At 36.8% G+C, this 23,904-nt stretch overlaps 1 protein-coding gene across 15 annotated transcripts in view; it reads right to left on the minus strand.

Moving 5' to 3' along the window:
• The window catches only part of snap91a (synaptosome associated protein 91a), a 63,591-nt gene that overhangs the window by 19,536 nt on the left and 20,151 nt on the right, over positions 1–23,904 (minus strand). For 3 of the 15 annotated variants that reach the window (XR_003675762.1, XM_028470274.1, XM_028470270.1), the window contains exons 2-21: positions 19,999–20,141; positions 18,735–18,810; positions 17,590–17,692; positions 17,146–17,239; positions 16,685–16,796; positions 15,655–15,761; positions 15,517–15,558; positions 12,981–13,042; positions 12,822–12,830; positions 12,362–12,374; positions 11,986–12,137; positions 11,811–11,905; positions 9,899–9,913; positions 9,442–9,642; positions 6,936–7,013; positions 4,970–5,236; positions 3,814–3,897; positions 3,452–3,520; positions 2,128–2,238; positions 206–277 (exon numbers count right to left, since the gene is read on the minus strand). Coding sequence is in view for 14 of the 15 variants with exons in the window: in XM_028470274.1 (XP_028326075.1) it covers positions 206–277; positions 2,128–2,238; positions 3,452–3,520; positions 3,814–3,897; positions 4,970–5,236; positions 6,936–7,013; positions 9,442–9,642; positions 9,899–9,913; positions 11,811–11,905; positions 11,986–12,137; positions 12,362–12,374; positions 12,822–12,830; positions 12,981–13,042; positions 15,517–15,558; positions 15,655–15,761; positions 16,685–16,796; positions 17,146–17,239; positions 17,590–17,692; positions 18,735–18,810; positions 19,999–20,141 (1,905 nt within the window). In the remaining variant the exon portion in view is untranslated. The remainder of the gene's footprint in view (positions 1–205; positions 278–2,127; positions 2,239–3,451; positions 3,521–3,813; positions 3,898–4,969; positions 5,237–6,935; positions 7,014–9,441; positions 9,643–9,898; positions 9,914–11,810; positions 11,906–11,985; positions 12,138–12,361; positions 12,375–12,821; positions 12,831–12,980; positions 13,043–15,516; positions 15,559–15,654; positions 15,762–16,684; positions 16,797–17,145; positions 17,240–17,589; positions 17,693–18,734; positions 18,811–19,998; positions 20,142–23,904) is intronic. The other 12 variants (XM_028470271.1, XM_028470275.1, XM_028470273.1 and 9 more) reach the window with 12 other exon arrangements.

Consider the following 23,904-nt stretch of genomic DNA (forward strand, 5'->3'; position numbering starts at 1 on the left):
TAGGAAATAAGCGTAACTGCAGGCGCGAAAAGAAGCGCTCAAGTCCAGAGGGGAGAATAGACCCCTTAGACAATTTGATAAATAAAGGAGATCTACTTCACTGAAATATGCACAGTGTACTCAGCTGTGTGCCAAAATAGAGAAGACGGGACATTTATCCTGACTTTTAGTGTACCGTCAATGTGCACAGCATGAAGAGATTTACCTCCCAGCAGGTCCTCTGTAGGCCCTCCAGGCGCACAGCTTTGGACTTCCTCTGCAGGGCCTCCAAAGGAGTCTGCAGGAGCATCCAGTTCCCAAAGAGGCAGCATGGAGGGTAGAAAGGGGGAAGAAGTCAGGCCTGGGCCACACTGTGGGACAGGGTGGGGAGTACAGCAGTGGATGGTCATGGATGAAAGTAAAACAATAACTAAAAACATCAAATTGGAGCAGAATTAAAAAAATCCTCAGCTGTAAAAGAAAAAAAGACATGTTTCTTATTGTTTCTTTGTTCATAGGTGCAGAGTAAAATAAGATTACCACCTGCTTCATGTCCAAATTGTTGTTGAGCCTTCAAGATGACAAGGACTATATTAGAGTAGTACTGTGGTATGTGGCATCAACATGTCAGCAAAAGATCATTTAAGGACTGTCAGTTTGTTCATTACAATGATTGCCAAACCATTTACAAATGAATCTGTATCTGTTTTTCTCCCTTTCCTTTCAAACCCGTAAGGCAATGGAAACCATGATTACTGAGGGCTTAGTCAACATCCCATAAACATATTTCTGTTCCTCAAACTATTAATAATAAAACGTCAGAGCTTTGTTGTGTGTAATCCTGCAAAAAAAACCAGGTCAGTGTAGCAGGGAGTCGGATTTAGGCCAAATTATTAATGCTGATTACTAATAATACGGTATTTAAAGTGATGGAAATATATATATATATATAAAATAAATAATCGTAAAAATATTTATTAAAGATACCAAAAGTTTCTCTAAATGTGCTTAGTCCTAAATGTTCTACACCTCCATCATTCAATCTGTTCTGTGCACCTCCATCACTGTCTGGTTTGGATCTTCAACCAAACTAGACAGACACAGACTACAAAGGATAGTCAGGACTGCAGAAAAGATCATTGGTGTTGATCTGCCCTCCATCCAAGACTTATACCTGTCCAGGGTCAGGAAACGGGCAGGTAGCATCACTGCAGACCCCTCACACCCTGCACACAATCTGTTTAAACTCCTCCCCTCTGGCAGACGCTACAGATCACTGTACGCCAAAACAACCCGCCATAAAAACAGTTTCTTCCCCCAGGCTGTCACTCTGATCAACACTAAACAGTCAAAGAGTGTCAGTCCTGTTTCTGTGGAAAAACCCTGGAACCAAACATAACAACCCTGGATCAATCTGACACTGAGAATGTTCATGTACATACCTTTAATTTAAATGTTCTCCTGCACTACTTATCAATGCTCTACTGCACTATTTTCCTTTTATTATTATTATATTTTATTATTATCTTTCTTTTCTATTATTTTTTTCCTTCTTTTTATCTTATTTTTTTTTTTTTTATTTTTTTTTTATTTTGTATTTGTTTATTTTTTTTATACTATTATTATTATTATTATTATTATTATTATTATTATTATTATTATTATTATTATTATTATTATTATTATCATCTTGTTATTTGCACATTCTAGTCTAACTACTGTTTATATTTATACTTATGTTTATACTTATTATCATCTTTTCTAGTTGATTGTTTATTATTGAATGTTTCACTATTGGAGAGAGCACAGTTGACCGAGTCAAATTCCTCGTGTGTACAACATACACTTGGCCAATAAAGATGATTCTGATTCTGATTCTGAACTTCAGCAGTCTCATGTTTATGAAGGACACAGTGAACCCTTAAAATGTCTTTGATGTCTTAGACACTTTAATGGCTTTCATGTAGATTTAAAAGTGTTTACTAGAGTCTATATTTGTCTGACTTCGCTGTGTCCTGAAGTTGAATGAACACTGCTCTGTCACAGCATCAAAGGCTAAGTAAAGATTGTTCAAAGATCACTATAATAATAATGACAAAAAGGCGTGACTGTGAGTGTTCCTGAGTGGATTGTGGAGTGATTCAGTACCCAGGAGGTCAATGACTGGCTCTGGCTCAGGCTTCGGTGGAGATGAGGCCTCTGGGGAAGGAGTGGAGGCAGGAGGGCTCGTAGCAGCAGGAGCTGCAGACGAAAAGGAATCTGTAGAGTAGAGAGAAACATGAATAAAGAAACGTAAACTATTGCCTTCACAACTAACAGCCTCGATTCTAAAGTAGTGCATATTTGGCTCATGCAGTATTTTGTGTTGACTTTAAGGGCCCACATACAAAAGATTAAGAGAAAAGGGAATTTATGGGCTGAGATTTGTGCCACTAGAAACTCAATTTGAATAGTTGGTATTGAATTTGAAACTGAATTTGCTGTTTTGAAACTGAATTAGTCACTTGAAATTGTATTTTTTTCCTGTTGGAAAAAAATCATCTTTGTACATTAAAAAAAATCTAATATGTTTCTGCTTCTCAAATTTCGATTCACTGCACGGAGACACACTTCCAGTACGCGAGGTTGAACAATCAATCACTGATTGATGGAACTCCTGTTTACGTCTACAAAAACTCTGTTACGGCTTGTTGAGGGTGTGATCATATACATTTATAATAGATATTTATTCATTATCCATATACGTATATATATATATATATATATATATATATATCCCTGAAAAAATTTTAGGCTAGTAAATTTGCATGGAAGATTTTTTTTTTGTAATAATTTATTTTAAGTTTGTTGAGAGTTTGATTTACCTAAAAAAAAGTCCAATTGATTACAGCAGATATGTGTGGTGTTACTGACTGGATATTAGCAAGCTTTATTTAATGGGGTTTTTTTAATGTCTGTTTATTTTATTGTTATTTATCTGTGCTTTAAAATTTATATTTTGTATTTATATAAATAAATTTGAAATTGTTTATTATGAAACAGATTTATTTATTGCTTGTGTTCATTAAAAAATACATGACAAGAGGCCTTTGAAAAAATAATCGCATATTAAATCGCAATCGCAATATTGAGGGAAAAAAAAATCGCAATTAGATTATTTTCCAAAATCATTCAGCCCTAATCGGAAGTGTGTCTCTGTGTAGTGAAATGAATTTGAGAAGCAGAATTGTATTCAATTTTGGGGGGGAATGTACTAATATATATTTTTTTTTCAACAGCAAAAAATACAATTTCAAGTGAGTAATTCCGTTTCAAAACAGTAAATTCAACTTCAAGTTGTCACTTTCAAATTCAATACTAAACTATTCAAATTCAGTTTCTAGTGGCACAAATCTCAGCCCATAGGAATCATCCTAACATAGAGGTGCACAGCTCTGTCTGCTGCACCCATTGTAAAAGCTGCTCTACTCACCGGTCACAATGTCTCCAACCGGAGCTGGCTCGGGCAAAGGAGAAGGCCCGCGAGAAACAGCAGGAAGATCTAATTTACCAGCGCAAGCAAGGGGCGCACGATAAGAAGGAAAAGCAGGGGATTGGGGAGCAAAAGAAAAAGCATTAGCTTAGCAGGTCGACAGAGAGCAGGGTCACAGACAGCAGCCACGACGACAATCCAAGTGGGTTTCATGCACACGTCTCATAACACGATGAGGGACGGACCCAGACGTGTAGGGGGAGGCAACAGTCGGACACAGGAGTGGACACATAGAAGAGATGGTGAAGAAGTTCCACAAAAAAAAAAAAACAAAAAAAAAAAATGGATATCATCTCCTGTACCTGCACCAAAAAGGTCTACGCTAGGAGTGGTAGCAGCTTTGGATTCTGTGGTAGGGCTTTGCTCAGGAATAGAATCAAACATATCTATGAACAAGGACACACAATCAAGATTTCAGGTCCAGTGCAAACAAAACGATGAGCTCAAGAGGAGAGATGAGGGAAAGCAGAGAGAGCAGATATTTGGATTTTGGAGCAGGCTTTGTGCTGTGTTGCCGATTGGTGCAATGCAACACGAGACAGTGCAGAAGGTAAAAGGGAATACTGCCCATCAAACGGGGAGAAATACTTTATCATGTGCAGCAGAAAGCTACAGCCAGAGGTGGATCATTCTGAGCTCCAGGAGCTTTATGCATAGATATAATTTAATATAAGAACCTAATAAAAGAAAGCAGGCATCCACTGTACGCTGTACTCAGATTTGGATTGAGTCCTGATCGGATTTCGTCTCATGTGATTAAACTATAGTTTTGTTTTTATTAGTTAATGGAAATACATACATTTCAATACAGTTTTTGCTCAAATGTATGTATTTTTATTAGACACCGTCTAGTTCTTGTAACTCTAAAAAATGCAGTCGACAAAAACTATTACAAAATTGTTTAGTCGACATAATTACCACTTGATTGTACCTGTTGGCACATAGGTTTCGAGGTGAGCAGTATTCCTTTTTAACTTTGGTGCATTAAATATAACTATAGGCATTCTCAGCTGCCTGCACCCATAGCAGCTTTAAACAAGCAGCAGAAGAAACTAAATTCTTCTCTTTGCGTGTTGCAAATTTCATTACTGTTTGGTCAAAAACTCAAGACAAGTTGAAACACCTCTGTTAGAAGAAGAACTGATCAATACATGTCCTTTTATGTGTGATATTAGGCCACATTTAGTCCCCAAAGAACAACAAGGGATTACTTCTTGTTGTTTTTTCTCTAAAATCATATGTTCATTAATAACAAAGGAGATCAAAATGCTTGAGTGAAAAGAACTGAGGGACAGGTATGGAAAACTAAAGAACAAATCTGAAATGCAAGTTATTCTGAACATGATCATCAGTATCAAAACCAAGAGCATCGTATTCATCAGAGCCTTCATCATCATTGTTAGAGTCATAATGCAGGGAAATGCAGTGAGAGGCAGAATGAGAGCGAGAGGACATTACCACCAAAGATATCTAGAGTCGGTGCGGCTGCAGACTCTGTGGTGGCGGCAGTAGTAGTGGAGTCAGTGGTGGTAGTGGTGGAAGAAGGGGTGGGGGCAGCGATGGGAGCGATGATGGTCAGCGCCTCACTAGAGGTGGGAGGGGGGACATCGGTGGCAGCAGCAGCAGCAGCGGCGGCGGCAGCGGCCCCCGAGTCGGTGGGTTTCATAGCAAACAGATCCAGCTCTGGAGCAATGTCCGCACTCCCCTCAGTAGTAGCGAAGGGGTCTTTGGGGTGGAGCAGCAGGAGGGAGGAGTGAAAGGGTTAGAGGTGGGGGTATGATTAGAAAAGAGGGGAAAAGGGTTGATGGTGGATGGGGAAGGGGGCATTGAAGGTTTGTTAGAAGAACAAACACTTTAAAAAGCATTTCTGTGAGGCAGGAATGCCTCTGAAGCGACATGTCAAGGTTAAAACAAGGTGAACCAAGCGCACGGTTTTCCATTAACCTCAGCTTTGCATCCACAAGTTAAAACCCAAATGTACTGTTAAAAATCAAACATAGTCAGTCAACATCTCTTGAGTCATTACATTACATTGTTTTTACTACATTAAAAACAGTGTTAGTTTGGCAAATAGAATGTGTTTAATAGAAGTACACATGGCACTACAAGGAGCCTTGGCTCACATACAAAGTCCTGCATTAGTAAATGTAATAGTCAAAGACTCTAGTTTATTATTTAATATAGTAGAATGACTAGGTAATAAATATATAATAATAATAATAATAATAATAATAATAATAATAATAATAATAATAATAAATTTTAACTTCAATTCTAATTTTAACAAGGTAAGCAGAAAAAGAAGGGCTTGATTTTGCGCAGAGGTCCTTCTGAGGGTTTTTACTCTCTTAATAACTATATTGAAATTATATTCAGGCTGCCTGGAATACTAATATACATATCTAGAAATGTAGTTCCCAATCCATAGGCAGTGACAGATTGAGAAAAAGAAGGTTGAATTTTGTCATTGTGTGAAAAAAACTGTATGTTAAAGCTGATATCTGGAGTTTCCGAGAAATCTATGTTTATGTAGGATTCTTTTGAAATGTCTACTGCCGGTGGTCATTTATATACATTAATGTATAAAAGTCCCTCCTTTGTCCTATAGACCCCTATACAAATGGAAATAAGCACCGTGATCGCCCAGCCAATAAGCTTGGACTTCCTGTTTTTGAGACTGTCAATCAAAGTGAATGTGAAACTGTGCATGGAAAGAAGGCCGCGCATCACATCAGTAAACAGGTAAATATGATTTTGGCTCTGACATGACCCATAGACATATATCAATGTTCCATGATGCACGTGCAGAAAAGTAGAGGTGTGGCTTCTTGTATCTTGGCAGAGGCAGGGGGAGGAAGTGAAGTGTTTAGGGTGGGACATTGAGACGTTTCTCAGAAACTACGGATAGCAGCTTTAAGCTAATTTAAGTCATTGCAAGTAAATAAAAAATTAAATAATCTTTAGTCGTCCTTCCCATGCGTTGCTATAAAGCACCTGTGGTGAGTTCTGTTAAAAAAGAAAAACCCTGTTTTTCAACATTTTGTTCAGGGGATATAATTCTTAATATATTACTCTATTATCATTATTGTTTACATAATGCATATATCAATAAAGGTCTCCTTTTGGCATAGTGTAAAAGGAGGTAACCTGTGGATGCAGAATGAAGTTAATGCTAAAATGTGTAGGAAAAACTCAACCCATCTGCATTAAGCTGTGTTTACTCTGCTGAACAGAGATAAAACAGTGACCTTTGTTCTGCTAATTAAAGAGCTGATGGCAAAAGACAGAAAAAAGTAAAAGATCAAAATCTCATTGATGATTACTATAATCAATAAAAACAAATCCACAGGTTTGCATTCACACACGCCTTTGCACATTCTCCCAGATGCACACTTGCACAGAAAGAGCTGTTTGGGTCACCCACCCGATCCACCAAATGCATCAGCGACGGGGCCTGCGGCCACGGCACCGGGACCGTCTCCTGGGGAAGGTGCAAACGCATCTAGGGTATTGCAGACGAAAAACAAAGCAAAAACAAAAGCCCCAGGCCAACACACCGACAGACACACGGATGTATGGATGTATAAAACAGAGGATGAGATAACAAAATAGACGGACAGGGAAAAGAAATTCAGGTCAGCGTCAGGAAAAATCAGAGAATACAAGAAATATGCAGCCCCGTCACTGGAAAGGTGTTGGTGACTGGGCTGCATAGTGCTGCATTCAGTAAGAGTACAATGTGTGCAGCCTTGTGAAATGAAGCAAGTTGTCACAAGTTCTTTGTACTCTGTGACAAGAGGGGGAGTTTGAGGATGAAGTGGGTGAAATCTCCCTAAAAGACTAAGATGACAGAGAAGATCATATGTCGAATGTATCATCAAATCACAATATTCACTATTTGATGATACAGTTAGTAAGCCAGTCACAACAGGAAACTATAGAGGTGAGTAAAAAATAAATTAAAAAAAAGGCCATAAAACTATAGATAGATGAACATTTAGACTAAATATGTAAAATGTTTTAGGTGCAAAAATCTGTGTGCATTTTTTCTTTTCTTTTTTTGTAAAAAATACCTAGTACTTCAGTGGATAAACATATATTATAAAATGAGCTACATTTTGTAACAGCTGAGCCTGGTCATAAAAAAGAACGTGAATCATGTATGTGGCTTTCTAATAAGGCGGAACAGCAAATTATTTTGGATAAAGACAGTGTAGGCCTCATAGATCAATAAATCAAAGATGTAAAGGTTAAAATTGCAGCTCAAACTGTTGACATTTTCGGAAAAGTTTCACCCATTGCATTGTGGGATGTGGAATTCCGTTAACATATGCATAGAAATGATTCGCTTGAAACCATTTTTATTCTAGTTTGTTCCCAGTATCCCCAGTAAGATCCCGTCACTCTGCGAAACATTAAGTATTTTGATGGAAGCCTTTTTTCCTACAACTTTTACTCAGTGAAAACACCAGAAATATGTTGGGAATTCACTTTGGCAGAATTCTTGTGGAAACAAAAAGTCACAGTAAGAATGAAAAAAAAAAAACAAAAAAAAAAATGCATACGTTTACAGAAATCTACATCCCACAATGCAATGCGCGAAACTTTTCCAACAATGGTAAATGGTAAACGGACTTGATTTGTTTAGTGCTTTATCCCCACACTGTTAGAGCGTTTTCACCCATTCACACTCAGCAATGTCAAAACAAACTTTGAGCACAAATTTTAGCCTTTTATACCTTTTATAAGCAAATTCATGTCTGAGGCCTACATTATGTCTTTATTTGATTAGAAAATACATATTGTCTACAGCAACTTTAAAGCTAACTGTTACAATATATAGTCAAACCTCAGTTATAAAACCACTTAGTTTTAAAACTGATCCATTTACAAATAACAGAAGGAACATAATATAATACAAATTCAAAGTTTGAGTAGATATCTCAAAAGGTTTTAGTGAGCATCAGGGTTGGGGTCAATTGTAATTGTAATTGCATAATTGATAATTAATAATTATTATGACGTAATTATAATTGTAATTTAAAAAAATCTGTTGCTGTTGTAATCCTATTTAAATTGTACAGTAATTGAGTTTAGATAATTGATTTTTTAACTGTAATTGGCATGAAAACTCTATGAAAATTGCCAATTATAATTTAACGCAGAACTGGGGAACCATATTACAGTTCTATGTACAGTTCTACACATTAAAATATGTTTTATGCCAACCTTTCCCACATTTTACCATTTAAAAAAATTGAAATCGAGTGGTATATAGACACAAAAAAGGCTCAGATGCCCACAACAAAGATATTAAAACCTATTTTTTCATATAATAGGAAACCTAATAAGGCAACCAATAGATAGGAAGGAAATTAGATGATAGATATTTGTTTTTAGTGTATTTTACAGCTGATTTAGGACCCGTTATCATACGAGATGCTAACAGAAAGCCAACACAAGAGGAAAGTTAACTTTTATTATGTTATTTACTGTATTATAAGCTCAGTAATTGTGATTAATTGTAATTGAACTTTAGTAATTGTAATTTAATTACAACTGGAAAAACTTATGGTCACTGTAATTGTAATTGAACATGGGTAATTGAAAACGTAATTGTAACTGAAAAATGTAATAGACCACAACCCTGGTGAGCATGTACTGGTAGTTTAAGGGTTTCTTATTGGTGGGGAAGGATTAATTTTTCTCTCCTGTAAAACAAGCACACAAACCAGTTTGTGCCAAAGTAAAATGTCGAGTCACTGTCCTGTTTTAAATGAATGCTAATATATTCATTGCGGTGATTAAAAGAAACGATAAAATTTGTACTTATAGACCAAAGATAACTTTTAGTATCTGACTGAATGACAACGGAACTTATGAAGCACAAGCAGGCCAGCCGCCATGCTGAACCCTCCACTCTCACTGACCTCCGAAAAGGTCGATTTCTGTGGCTGAGCTAACGGCAGGAGCAGAAACGGGCAGCGAGCTGGGAGCTGATGCTGGCGCCGGTGCAGCGGCGGCTGTGGCAGTGGTTGTGGTGGTTTTGGCGGCGGCGGCAGTAACACTCTCAGCAGACTGTTTCTCTGCCGAGAGAGCTTCAGAAGCTCCTTCAGAAGCAGCTGGGGTTGCTATGCAGATAAACACCATAATCCAAACACAGGGGTGCAGACAAAGCCGCAGAGGAGAGAATTAGAGAGAAGTGAGACGTGTCAGAGAGTCTGAACACTGAAAAGTACACGAGGTGTGTGGAAGGAGAAGAAGTAGAGAAATATGTGTGTGCTCGTTACGTTTGTCTTTGAGCTAAGATAGTTTGACTGAAGTGAAATGATTCATTCTGTCCTCTAAATTCACCCAGTAGCAATGTTGTGCTGAAAGATTACTCACCCTCTGCCAACAGATCTGGAACAATAAAATAGGAAAAGCAGTCAGAGGAAAACAATTGGCTCAGTAAAACACTGCCATGTGGGCTTCAAAAACTCTCCTTTAAACACTGTTGAGCTTTTGTAGAGAAAACTTATATTTTGTTCAGCTGTGTATGAAGGCTATGGGTGACACAGGATGAAATGCAACTTTACTAAAATATAGATGAACTCAATCAAACCTAGATGATTAGGTTCAGTAGAGGCAAACAGATAATAGATTTGTCGTACTTCCTTTTCAAGGCAGCATTTTGGTAAATTTGTTCACTCTAAATGTGAAAAATTAAACAAAGCTAAAGGATTTTCAGGAAAAAGGAAGAAAGAAAGTTCAAATTTCTCGATTTCAAAACTCTTCATTTAAACCTATAGTCAGGTTTATTTAGCTTCATCTAACCACTAAAGGGGGGACAATATATCATGCAACAGAAGATGTTGCCTTCCAGGTTTCAATTGCTGCCAGAAAATGTTAACATGCTAATATGCTATGTAATAAAAGAATGTGTTTCTAGATGTGTATTGTTCAACTTTTGTTTTTCAAATTTGGAAAATAATGGAATTGAAATTGTTATAAATGTAAGTATCAATAATTCAGAATTGTAATATCAATTAAACAGCACCTAAGTATCATGATTCAAATTGAATGGAAAAGATATCGTAAAGACTAAAAGCTAAATGCTAAACTGACAATTACTGACACAGCTGAAACAAAGGCTGTACTCGAAATCGCATTCTAATGTACTACACACTCAATGTGTACACACTGTCTACTGTGTACTATTAGTATGATTAGGATGGAGGACCGTTCCCACTGAAGTATACTTCCAAGTTTCCTAAGATGCATTTCAAACCTACAACAACAAAAAACCCTGAAGCACACTGAAGCTAAATATCTCTGTTGATTCTCCACCTTTGAAAGTTCTGAAACCATTTCAAGTGAGAAAGAGACCAAGTAGAAAATCAACATGTGCTCATTTGATCCATAAAACCCACGGAAACACATTTCATGACGATATTTCAGAGATTTTTCGAAGACCACCACTGACTAAACTTCCGGTTAACTTCAAAACAAGAGCCCCAATTACAAAATTGTTAAACACTAATGGAAAACAAAAAGAGATGCTTTAGTTTTGAAATGAGGTTGTTTTGCCTTTTAGCTTGAAACTGTTCCCAGGACGACTTTACGTTCCGCTCGCAACACATCATTTGGCAGTTAAAGAGTAACTAAATCCCAAAACTTTTTTCTGCTGAATACAAATGTATTTGGGTATGAAGTAGTGCTGTTGATTGATCCTGGTCTAACTCTCATAATTTTAGTCAAAGTATTTCAATTTGGCATATTTAGTTGTAAAATGTTAGAGTGACTGTCCTCTATGGGTTGAAACCCGGCTATTACAATTGATTTTTACTATTGGCTGAGAACAAGATCATGTGAAGTTTTGGGACCATCTTGCGTTACACACAAGCACTGTTAGCCCCGCCCCTTTTATAAAAACTAACACCTGTGGGCTCTACAATCTGTGGTGAGTAGGTTGGATGGAGAAAAGAGTGATTAGAGAAATACATTGAGTAATGAGTAGCTAGTTATCATAGCATAGATCGTTCACTGGAGATTTTATAGTATAGACTGGGTGTGTCCTAACTGCTCCAAGAGCCCCGCCCATAATTAAGAAATTTTTTGAATTTCCCTCCTAAGTATGACTCGTGTGCCCAACGTGCAGACTTAAAAAATGTCCTGATATAGTGTACATCCGGGTATTTCCCGCGTACTCTAATCTTTCCATACTATTGAATTGGAACGCACTACATACTAATTTTGACATCAGAGTTAGTATGAATAGTACGTTAGTATGACATTTCGAACACTGCCAAAGACACACCTCCCCATCCAGTCATGGATGGAACTGCTGCAGCGCCACCTGCTGCTGAGGAGGACATGGGGTCCAGGTCCAACAGGAAGCCATCATCCAGAGCACTGTCACACAAGAGACCAGAAAGACAGAGTTCAGTCCAGAGAGAGAGAACATTGATGCAGTGTTGTGGAGGGAAACCTACCTGTTAGCGGGGGCCGTTTTGGGTGCGGGGGCCGGTGCTGTGGGTGTGACAGAGGGAGGAGGAGGTTTAGCAGGAGGTCCGGGGCGAGCAGGGGCGGTGGGCTTAGTCGGAGCTGAAGCAGCTGGTGTACTGTTGTTAGCTGTCACTTCCTGCTGCAAAGAAAGACCCCATGAGCTACTGACCAACACAGTTATGTAACAAGGTGAATCCACTGAATTCTATCATCTGCTGAGGGTCACCACATAAACATAATTTCCCTCTCAAGCATTACATAATAACTGTCTTTGAACAGGAATACAGCATTAGTGAGTACATACACAATATTTGCTATTGTTTAGCATTCACTACAAGGAGTGTATTAGAAGCCAACCCTTACCTTTGACGGCGACCTGCAAAAGCAAAAACAGCACATGAGTTTAAGAGGCTAATAGTGTACATAATGGCAGACATTATCATGGAGAGGGGAGACAGCCTAAGTATCACTTTGTTGTTTGCAGGCAGGCAGCGTTGGAAAGCGATTCCATTAAGGAAGTGTGCAATTAATAGATCCACTGCAATGCTGAGTAACAGCTCATGGGCTCCTGCTGCTCTACGACAAGGCTTTGGTTTTAAACCTTACAGAAAGTCAGCTGTAGCCTTTTGATGGTGAGGTGATGATGATGAAATGAATTAGAAAACAAGACCTGCTAGTGATGTGATGGTTTTAGGTTACAACATATGGGAGTAATGGTAACAAACATATTCCTAGATGAAGAGATAAAAGATGTCCAGATGCTTTTTTAAAAGAAGATAAAAATAGGGCTAAAAAATAATTTCCCTATGAATAGAATACTCACTTATCCTCTCTGGGGTGTGTAAAGAGAGGGGAAAAGGGTGTGTTAGAAGAGTATGTAAATATAGCTCCAGGTTCAGATCAAAAATGCCTCAAAGGAAAAGCAAAAATAAGACAAACTAAAGGTAAACCAACTTTGCAACAGATCTTTTCAATCACTTACGGCTTTTTTCCTTCCAAAGTGTTGAGGTGGGTCTCCAGAGACTCCAGGAGACTTTCAGGGGCCTGCAGGGAAATAGAAAAGGAAGTGATGTCATCGCTATAAAACACACCCTTTAAAAAAAGTGCTTCAAGTCAGATCACCGTAATTAATAGTGTGAAACATTCCAATTATGTTCAATAGATTTGGAAAGGAAAGATGTTGCCACATTGCTGATTCCTCTAACTAAGAGAGAGAGAAGTGATGTTATTAATATAATCTACCTACCACAGCTATAGAGATTATTATTATTAATATTTGACTTTTTCTTTGCCAGTTTTGTCTCTGTCTGTGGGTCAGGACTCCTCTTTGTGTCTCTACTCTCCCTGTCTTGTCTGTATGTGTTCGAGTCAGTTTCACTGCTCCCTCTTCTCTCCACCCAGGTGCTCCAAATCTCGTCATTACCTACCTATTGTGCTTATGATTAAGATGCAAACTCAGACATATTTATATCTAAATTGCAGATCCTCTTGAATGGGATGAGAGCTGAAACTGTTGATTGTTGAATGCTGATCGCTTGTTAACTGTTGATTCCACATTAAGGACATCAAACTTTGACTTAAACTTGTCATTCAGTAATTGTATAAATCTAAATCGATCATTTGACAAAACAATTAAGCTTTGTAACTCATATTAATAAGTTAAAGTGTTGGAACAGTTGTGTTTTGGGAAGCATTGTTTCAAAGGAAACAACAAGTTGCGCAACCACATAAAAAGTGTGTTATCAAATATATCTTCTGTTTATTCATATAAGATTTCCATCTGCTCAGAGATTATATTACACAGGTCTGTGGTTTGTTTTCTGACTGTCCATGCCAAGCACATTTCAAAATGGACTAAATAAAAAAAAAAATGAAGAGCTTCATTTTTCTGCACAATACTTATCAAGCCACGTCCACACAATGTTCCTAACCCCAGTAGGAGAGCTCATACAAAAACAAACAACAAAAAGCAGAATCTGTATTTTTATTACAAAAAGGGTAATGCTGCTCAAATAGCTACAACTCTAACATTTTAATGGTAAAAACAAGCTTTCTAAGATTTTTCCCATCAAAGATGAAAAATAGAGCAATAGAGAAAGCAAGTAAACACTACAGAATAAAATGAATGAAAGGGAAAAAACAATATCCAATATTTATCCCATTGTAATGTGTAAACACTATTTGTTGCCAATTGTTCACACATGCCCCCTTTAAGTAGTCCTTCATTTGTTGTATGCATACTTTATTTAAAGGGCATATGTTTAGACTTAGCTTATAGCGTTGCTTTGCTAGTTACAGAACACATAGCAAACCTTAAAGGAATTAGAAAACAGATATGAGGCAGGGTCTGGTGCAGACGCACATTACTAGGTTTCACCTTTACAAACACCTGCGTATTTTTCCAGACTGGTGCGCAACAATTCCTCCGTGGCTCGGCGGCAGGTGTGGATGCATGAATCCAAGGCAAAGAGGCCGATATGGCTTCTCACCTCTATCACAAAGGTGGAAGTGCAATTAGGAGAATGACACTGGCCTGTGAGGAGGCTGTTAGTATGAAGTGTGTAGAATCAAATGTTTCCAGTTAAGTTTCGCATAGAATATAAAATATTAGTTCTCACGTTCCGAGCATTACATGGTCAGGCACCTAAATACAGTATATCTCGGACTTGTTGTGCCCCTACTCATCAGGGCGATGCCTTCGGTCTTCAGGTCAGGGTCTCCTAAAGACCCCAAAAACTAAATTTAAAACCAGAGGAGACCTGGCGTTCCAGGCTGTAGCTCCCAGACTCTGGAATAACCTGCACCAGTCTCTCAGGGAGCTCAACTGTATGGACACTTTTAAAAAACTGCTGAAGACTACACTTTACAGAAAAGCTTTTAATTACTGGATTTAAATTTTTATTTATCCTTTAATGTTGCTGTTCTTATGATATTTATGCACTCTTGTTTTATTATTTTATTGTGTTGCACTTCTACTTTTACCACAACTCTGTACAGCACTTTGTGATTTTATCTGCAAAAAGCGCTTTATAAATAAACTTCTTACTTACTTACTTACTTACTTCTCATTCATTAACAATTGTTCCTTTTTGACTGTAGTAAGAATAACTAGGAGCTGTGATTGAAATAAGGCTATTTGCAGCATAATGAAGGTACCCCGCCTTGCCTTCAGGGAGAACACACCTTGCTTCACACATTATATATTTAAAACAACATCCCCAGAGTGCACCATAATAGGGGCCCTAATATTTCTGTCTCTTTTAACAATACAAAGAAAATTCCCAGTCCAAAGCTCACTGTGTGCACAGCTCACTGCTCCCATACTCTGACCCTTAATATCCAAACTAAATCTCTACAAGTAAAAATAAATACACCAACAGGAAGTGGCGATACACCAAACATCCTTAGCTCATGGAGGTAAAAAGAGGTAATCTCCATCATGTGAGCTGAATATAATATAATAACAAAAGCAGACATGGTAGACATGGTATTTAGTGAAAAGCTTGAGTCAGGCTTACCTGAGTGAGTTCAGGAATGTCATTTTTATCTATTCCCACTTGCTGCAAAAACAAAGTAAGTTCATTTCAGTTTATTTAGTGTTATTGCAAATCCAACCAATCAATATTCAGAAACTGACTCAGCGCACTTAGGGTTACCTCAGCAATTTTGAAGAATTCAGACACCCGCGTCATTCGTGTCAGGAACCTTTTGTAGATCTCGAGTCCATCTTTACACTGGCTTCTCTTCATCTGGAAGAATTTTTCTAGAAAATAGAACAAATTTAAAAGAAAGAATGACTTTGAGCACAGCACACTCATCTTTTTGCTGTAATATCTGCGACATAGGTAAATCATTTCAAAGCCTTTCAGTTAAAATGCTTTATGTATTTATTGTCTTTGTACAAACATGTCAATGACATTTGAACTTAAGCACTGGAAAAAGGAAAGGTAATCGTCCTTCCTCATTTTTCCTCTATATTCGCTTTGCAGCCATCGCCCGTCTTTTTATGAGGAGTTTGCAGGTTCTCCTTGGTGGCTAGTTTTTCTCAGCGACTCAATAGATGCAAAATTAAATTCCTCCAAAAAACACAAAAGATGACTACAAATAAAACACTAAAAAATATACAAAACAACAATAAAAAAACAAACCAAAATGTATTTTTTATGTTTTTATTTTCAAACTGATCCAAAATCAGTATATGAATCCAAATTCGCTCCAACATTCAATGGAATCTTCCATGGTGTAAAGGTCTATATTTGGTTAAATTGGTCAAATTCCATTAAGTACTTTTGACGTAATCCCGCTAACAGATAAACAAATAAACGCTGGTGAAAATATGACCTCCTTGGCAGAGGTAAAAATACACAAAACAACAAAAACACACAAAACTTTAAATCTTTCCTGAATTCATGGTCAGATTATTCAAAATGTTTACATGAATGTTGACCTTGTGGCCCTCAGACCAGACAACCACATTTTTATGTTCCCCTGTTGTAATAAAATTTGTATAATCTAGCTCTAGAATCTGGTTGTATCCACTATAGTAGTAATCAACAATATAAAGCACTATTTGGATTCAACGTTTAGCTCACAAAGGCATAAAGCAGAGAACTGAGCCACAACACTGGATTTCCAAATCTTTTTCAATGGTTCAGGCTTGAAACTGTTTCAGTAAGTGTGTCGTACCTAGCAGGTTGATGATGCCATCATTGTAGCATGCGTATAATTTGATCAGATCTTTGAAGAGCATGAGAAAGCAGGCATTTATTACTCCATTATTAAGCTCCTGTGCGTGAACCTGAGGACAAATGGTTACACAAAGTAAATGAACGTTTAGAAATCTATTTATTCAACCTAACAAACAATTCAATAATCTTTTTAGCAACAGTAGATTTTACAAAGTGGGACTTTCACTCCCATATTCTATTACATTATCATCACATTGATTATCTGTCTTTGTTTCTACAGCACAAGATGGAGCGAGCTGTGACATGTCATGTTGTGGTGTGATATTACACGGTGCCTGTATAATTACTGCTACTGAAACATACGTGGCACAAACTGAAATATGTTATTTTCTGCATTTCATTAGCAGAGCCAGTAACCTTGCAACACTGTGTTATTACCAATTATTGAACGTCACTCACATCAAAATCAAGCAGAGCGTCGATCTGGCTCTGCAGAGTCGGCATTCCCTTCAACAGCTTTTCCACTGACATGGTCCTCATCACTCCCTCCGCCCTGAGACACAAATGGAAAATGTTGAAAAGCTCACGGCAATTTGTAGTCGTGCTGTAGCATCAAACCTCAATTATAATGTAGTATGGTAAAGTCCATTAGTCTCTGTAATGAAACCAGTCCATGCACCAGTAGCATACAGCAGCTAATTACTATGTGAATTACTTTTCTACAGTCAATTTTAAATCCATGAACTCAACTGGACGATTTGAGTCTCATCACAGATGTTAATGTATCCTAAAACTCTTTATATTTAAGTTAAAACAAGTGTAGTTTGTGGACTTGCTAAATCAGGCAACAGACCATGTAAATGGGCAAAAACACACGTAATAAAGATAAAATAAAAATGGTACCCTTTCTTCACACGGCCATAATCGAATGCCATTTGCCTGTAAGCAAATGCCTTCTCGTTCAGATAGCGACTGTAGCGTCTGATGAATGTAGACATATCATAACCTGAGGGAGACATGCACACATTATACACACGCGTGAGGAATTTTATTCATTGCAGATCACTTTTCTTACAAAAGCCAAACATCAGTAATGTAAAACTTCCAATAATAAAAATCACAACATCTGTGACTGTGAATTGGAAAAAAGCAAGTTTGGTTTCAGACAGAGGTGTACTCTCAAATAGTTTTCTGCAGTAGTGCTAATACCAGTAGACCACCAGTGGTGGTGGGACACAAAGAAAGAATAAAGTTTATCAAATATGATTTACTTTCATGAGTGTTATAGGTCTTTTATTTTGAAAAACTGCCACTTCTAATGCTCACATCACTCCTTTACTAACTGTACATGATTAGACTCAGTTACTGTGCGTATCCACCTCTCTGGTTCAACCACCCCCAAAAAACCCGCACCTCTTTCTTTATTTCTTTTTCTGAGGAAACATGCTTCCCATGTGTGAACAATCCCCCAAATTTTGCATGCCAGACTGCCTCAGCAATAAAATCCAATAGTCCTAAAGGTGGAGCAACAGGAGGCCTCAAAAGTTCAACGTTTTTAAAATTCACAACAAATCCACCATATGTGCTACAGATTTGCAACCTCCACCAAAATGTAGCCCCAATACTGATGGAGCTTTTGTACATTTATGCTTATTTCAAATTTAGATGTCCATCACTGTAAAATGGGTGTAAATTTGGATACAACATTTAAAGAATGCCAGAAAACACAGAATGACAATCGCAGTATGACCACAGTCTCCTTTAAAGAAACATATATGTTATTACACTGTGGGAGGGAAGCAGAGTACGAGAAGAAAACCTATGCAGGCATGAGAGAACATGCAATTTCCACCAAAAAAAGGATCCAAGCTCTCTAACAGTAGCTTTCATAAAAAAGTAATAAACACGTGTAAAACTAAAAAACCTAAAAACTTCTTTTCCACTTTGTCTCTAATTCGTCAAATATATATATATATATATATTTTAAACATTGATACATTTGTGATTTTAATCTCAGTAATGAAAATAATCAATGGTCACCCACGCACCGTGAGAGCCCGTTTTGTCCAGGAAGTTGCTGAGGTTGAACAAAGTGTTTCTAGATGCCAGAAACTGGATAAATCTCTGCAGGAGAAACAGGCAAAACAAACACACACTGTTACTTGTTTGATCTAAACATGGTCTCACTCCTATCTCAACGGAGTTGTTTCAACAAGATAGAAAAAAAAAAGGTGAATCTGCTTAAGGAAATTAAATTATGTGCCGTTAGTAGGCGGTTATTTACACAAACTAGACACAGAGCAGAGGGACTAAAAGGAAACAGTGCATTTGAAACAAACAGGCTCCAGTGAAACATTACAGTACTTATCACTGCCAGGATCTTCTCCTGTTCATGTTACAATGACTATTGCTTAACAATAATCACTTTACATACACATGAATTATGCTGAGTTTTTAGGTGTGTGCACAGGTTGCAGTGTCCCATTGTGCCTCGGGGAATGCGTCAAAGACAAAGCTGTTATCTTCCAGCTGTTACATTTCATTATTTAATACCAGGCAGCCTTAAGATAATATTTAAGACTATGGGACAAAAATATTATATGCACAAAGTTGTTTTAGTAAGCAGGGGATGGAATTAGTTAAACCAGGGCCAGAATCTGTTCAGTACACTACTAACTAGGGGTGTCCCAATCCAATATCAATATCGGATATCGTTCAGATATTAGCCTGAAAACAAATATTGGATATCAGATTCAAAATTCCGGATTTTCAGATTTTTTTTTTCTTCAAAATTCATTTTTCATCTATTTTATTCAATTGTAAAATACTGTATATATTATGTTTAAAGTTAAAATATGTGTAACCAATTGGTTAATAATAAATGGGTCAGTTTTTCTCATACCTACTGTTGCTGACTATTGTTTGAGTAACATGACTTGATCAAGCCTTTTCTAACATTCCACACTACTAAATAAGTAATTATTAATAATAAAAAAAAAAAAAAAAAAAAAGATATGTACAATTCATGCTGGTATTGGATCAATATCGGTATCGGCAGATACGTAAGGCTGCGACATCGGTATCATATCGGAAATGAAAAAGTTGTGTCGGGACATCCCTACTACTAACTAATAAACTCTCAAGGTTAGCCTTTTAGATTTCATTAAATCATAATTTTTATTCAATACCTCTTGGTAGATAAACAGTGTATATGCTCATGCAAAAAAGAAATAATTTTCTCTACTTTATTGTAGTTTTTGGTGGATTCCAGCCTTTAGTTAGCAAACATTAATGTGAATATCAGGGTCTCACCTCATTGCCGTGAACCATGAGGTGGTGCGTCGTGATCAAGGCTTTAAAAACCACCACCCAGCTGGCATTGCCAACCCGCTCCAGGAGCGTGTCTGCCATCTGCTGTACATTTACGCTGGTCTCCTGTGTGGCCTGGATCAGGTCTGAGAAGTAGAAGATAAAACGAGTCAATGCCCAGCTTCTGTGAAGAACATTCACTGAAGATGAACAAAATACTGCAGGAACAGTGAAATAAGGAGTGGAGTTGGAATGGAATTGATATGTGAATGTAAGACAAGAGAGGAGATGCTTGAATGATTATTATCTTTCTAATTAAAGGTGCAGCCATTTAAAACTAACATCCTCTAATGAAAACCAGGCAGAAATGATAGATTCACTTTACAAAAATGGCCTGGGGGAGCTTTTCCATCATATGAAAATGTACTTTGAGAAGTGCTTTACACCACATTACTGTGTGCCTGTGTGAGTTATGCATCCCAATCTGCAGCAGTCAGTTATTAGAACCTGCACAGACAGCCAGAGTGAAAAGTTGGACTATTTCTCAGAATAAAAAGAACAATAAGAAAGAAACAAATCACAGATTGATGAAAATGTTTCTATTGCCAAAATCCCTGAGTTGCCTCCACTGGCAACTCTTTCTATCCCTACTCAATTACGCTTAAAAATAATTAAAGAAACTGAAAATAAACTGAATTTTATGACATGCTTATACTATCACATTTTTTATTATCTTTAGTAAGTGAAAGTTCCAAGTTTGTGTTGATGTAGTGGTCATGTCCTCCGGCATGTTTTATTTCCAAGCAGTAGGGATTAATCGTAAGGCAGTTAAAAATTGATTCATAGGTATCACGGTTGATATCGATTTTCTGAAAATTGAATCGCAGTACTTTTTTTAACCACAGAGGGCGCTATCCACAAGTGTAGGCGGCGGGCGGAGTCTGCTTATACTTTCTTTCTGGCTGCCTTCTACTCTTAAATATGTTAATAAATGATTCATTACCCCTTTAGCATCGAAAGAATATCTGTAATATTACTTGAATATCTGTAAAAGTCACGTTTTTCTATTAGCTCTGTCTGCTAGCATAGCTTCTCTTCTTCACTACAAGATATCTGCATGCCAACGGACCACTGTATTACCAGCGCCCTCTGCTGGTCCAAACAAATATGACGTAAATCATTGCAATCACGGTTTTTTTTTTTTTTAAGTCTAATTGTCAAAATACATTTTCAGTTGCACTTTTAAAAAGAAAAATAACTATTATGCAGTTTTGCATTGTTTATTATAGAACCAGAATTTAAATTAATAGGCTTCATTTTCATTTGTATTATTCCTTTATTTATTTCATTCAAGATTTATTTTTAGTTAAATTGCATTGTTTTTAATAGTTTATCAAGGAATTCTTTTGACAATTTAAAAAATAAAAGGAAAATAGTACCGTATTTTCTAGTTTTTTTCCCAAAAAAAATATTTGTCTACAGTCCCATTTTGTAAAATAAATCGTGAGAGAATCGTATCGTGAACCCAGTATCGTGAATCGAATTGTATCGAGAGTTGAGTGAATCGTTACATCCCTACCAAGCAGCATGAAAAACATAAGAATAATGGTTTGATTTTTCAAAGTTTAATTAACGATGCCGTGTTCATCCACTGTAGTTCTCCTGTAACTGCACGCTGTTAATAAATAACTTGTAAGATCCTGAAATTGTTGAAAAAGATGTGTTGTAAATACTAATGTTAGAGATGTGCGCTCATGTTGAAATGAATCCACATTGTGAAGCAATGTACTGAACACTGAATGACAAGGCTTTACAGAACAGTGTACTATTGTAGATTTAACGTTAAAGATAATAATTACATGATTTCAATAATAATAGGTTGTATCTAAAGTGGGCAGGTCTGAGGCATGAAACTAAAGGGCTGAAAATGAGTTCCACTCAGCCTCAAGGCAGGGGTCAACACACAGTAAAATTGATGACTGATTCAATGCTGAATTTTGATTTTCAACAATAATTCTTAAAAATTGAAATTAAAATTAAAAGTGTTTCGAACAAAGCAAAAAATCGGCCCAAGTTTATGTGTGACCCCCCAAAAAAAATATACCTACGTTTTAAAGAAATTAAATTTTATTTTTACAATTACAAAGAGTTCATTGAATGCACTGGTAAAGCTGACAGGTTTCAGTACTTTCAAAAATAAAATAATAATAAAAAAAACAGCTGCTCGAACACTTCTCTACTAAACAGAATGATCCACACAGAAACAAAAAAATAATGGCTGACAAATAAAACATGATTAATGATTGATCTAATTGCGATTTGATTCCTCAATATTGCGATTGCAATGTAATAAGCAATTATTTTTTCAAGGGCCTCTTGTCACGTTTTTTTCAATGAACACAAGCAATAGATTAATGTTTCATAATAAACAATTTCAGATGTATTTACACTTTAAATAAATACAGTATAAAATATACATTTTAAAGCAAACAAATCTGTGGCTTTACCTCTTCAACGAATCTAACTAACTTCATGCTTCATGAAACATGTGGGCTGCACTTCTCAAACCACACTTTGAACTGAACAGGACAGTACAAGAGAGGACAAGGAATAAAAAAAATAAATAATGCAGCCTTTGCGATTACAAAATCATGATTTATGATATCGCAATATAATCGCAAATGCAATTAATCGTTCATCCCTATTTGGGGTGATACATTACCTTGAAAAATGCTAATAGTAATTAAATAATTACAAAAAACACATTATTCAAAAAGGCTATCACTAAAGCGATTAACATCAATAGTTTGGTGAGTTCCATGGCTTAATGTAAAGAAACAACTGAGCTCTAATGCTTTTATGTATTTAAGGATGTAGGTGGGTAAGAACATAGCTAACCATTAGCTAAATGCTTCATATTAAGCTAAACACAACTCCCTTTTTTTTGCAAACTAGAAAAGTCTAAGAGGAAGCTTATGTATGGAAAAAAGCTGATAAAACTAGCATTGTCATTAGCTTTTAGCTTAGCCTAATGTTAGCTTTTGTACTCTTCTTAAACATACCTTGAAAAATACTATATGTATGCTACCATTTTTCTTCACTCATACTAAACAAATGACTAAAGTATTACATTCACATATTTCATATAATAGCTTGATAGCCCATAAACCTTTGATAAACAATGCTTTAATTGATTCCCTTTATATTGCTTCTTTTTTTTTTATCAGAGAGGATTAAAGATGAGCTTCTGATGAACATCTATTGACAGAATGAGGAGCTGTCAAACATGGCCCCTCAGGGCCAGTCTCCAGTGACAGGGTGAAAATGAACATCAGTGGGTGTCAACTCAGGGCGATGGACAGGGACAGAGACAGAGAACATGATTGATGTCATATTAAAAACCCTGATCCATCCAAACACGGAAGGTTCTGCTAATGTCTGTGATTGACACCATTAAAGAATCAAAGCCTGCACATTCACTGCCTGCGTATATTACACACATTGATTTTTCATTTTCTACCCACTTTATGCTGGTACACCTCTGAGTGCATTGAACAATTTGTACTGCAACATCAAAAATATTTTATAAATTGGCTTCAGTGTACATTATAGTGTTACACATTGACAAATTCATGTAAAATGACCAAGCAGGATGTGGAAGGATTTAAAAGGATAAGTGTAATGTTCCATAGTCTTCACTGGTCTGTATCATTTTAAAAAAAAACCTACTTTAAAATAAAATAAGTATATGAAACAGAGTGAGTGTGGTTATCACACACAGAGTACATCCTGACTGGAATCCAACCTATATTCTATTCTGTAAACATTTTTTTGTTTATCTTGCTGGGAGTACTTAATGAGTCTGAAAGATGAGACGTAATAATGATTTAGCAAATGATCTACAATTCT

This window comes from Gouania willdenowi, chromosome 16 (assembly GCF_900634775.1).
Source record: "Gouania willdenowi chromosome 16, fGouWil2.1, whole genome shotgun sequence".
Lineage (NCBI taxonomy): Eukaryota > Metazoa > Chordata > Actinopteri > Blenniiformes > Gobiesocidae > Gouania > Gouania willdenowi.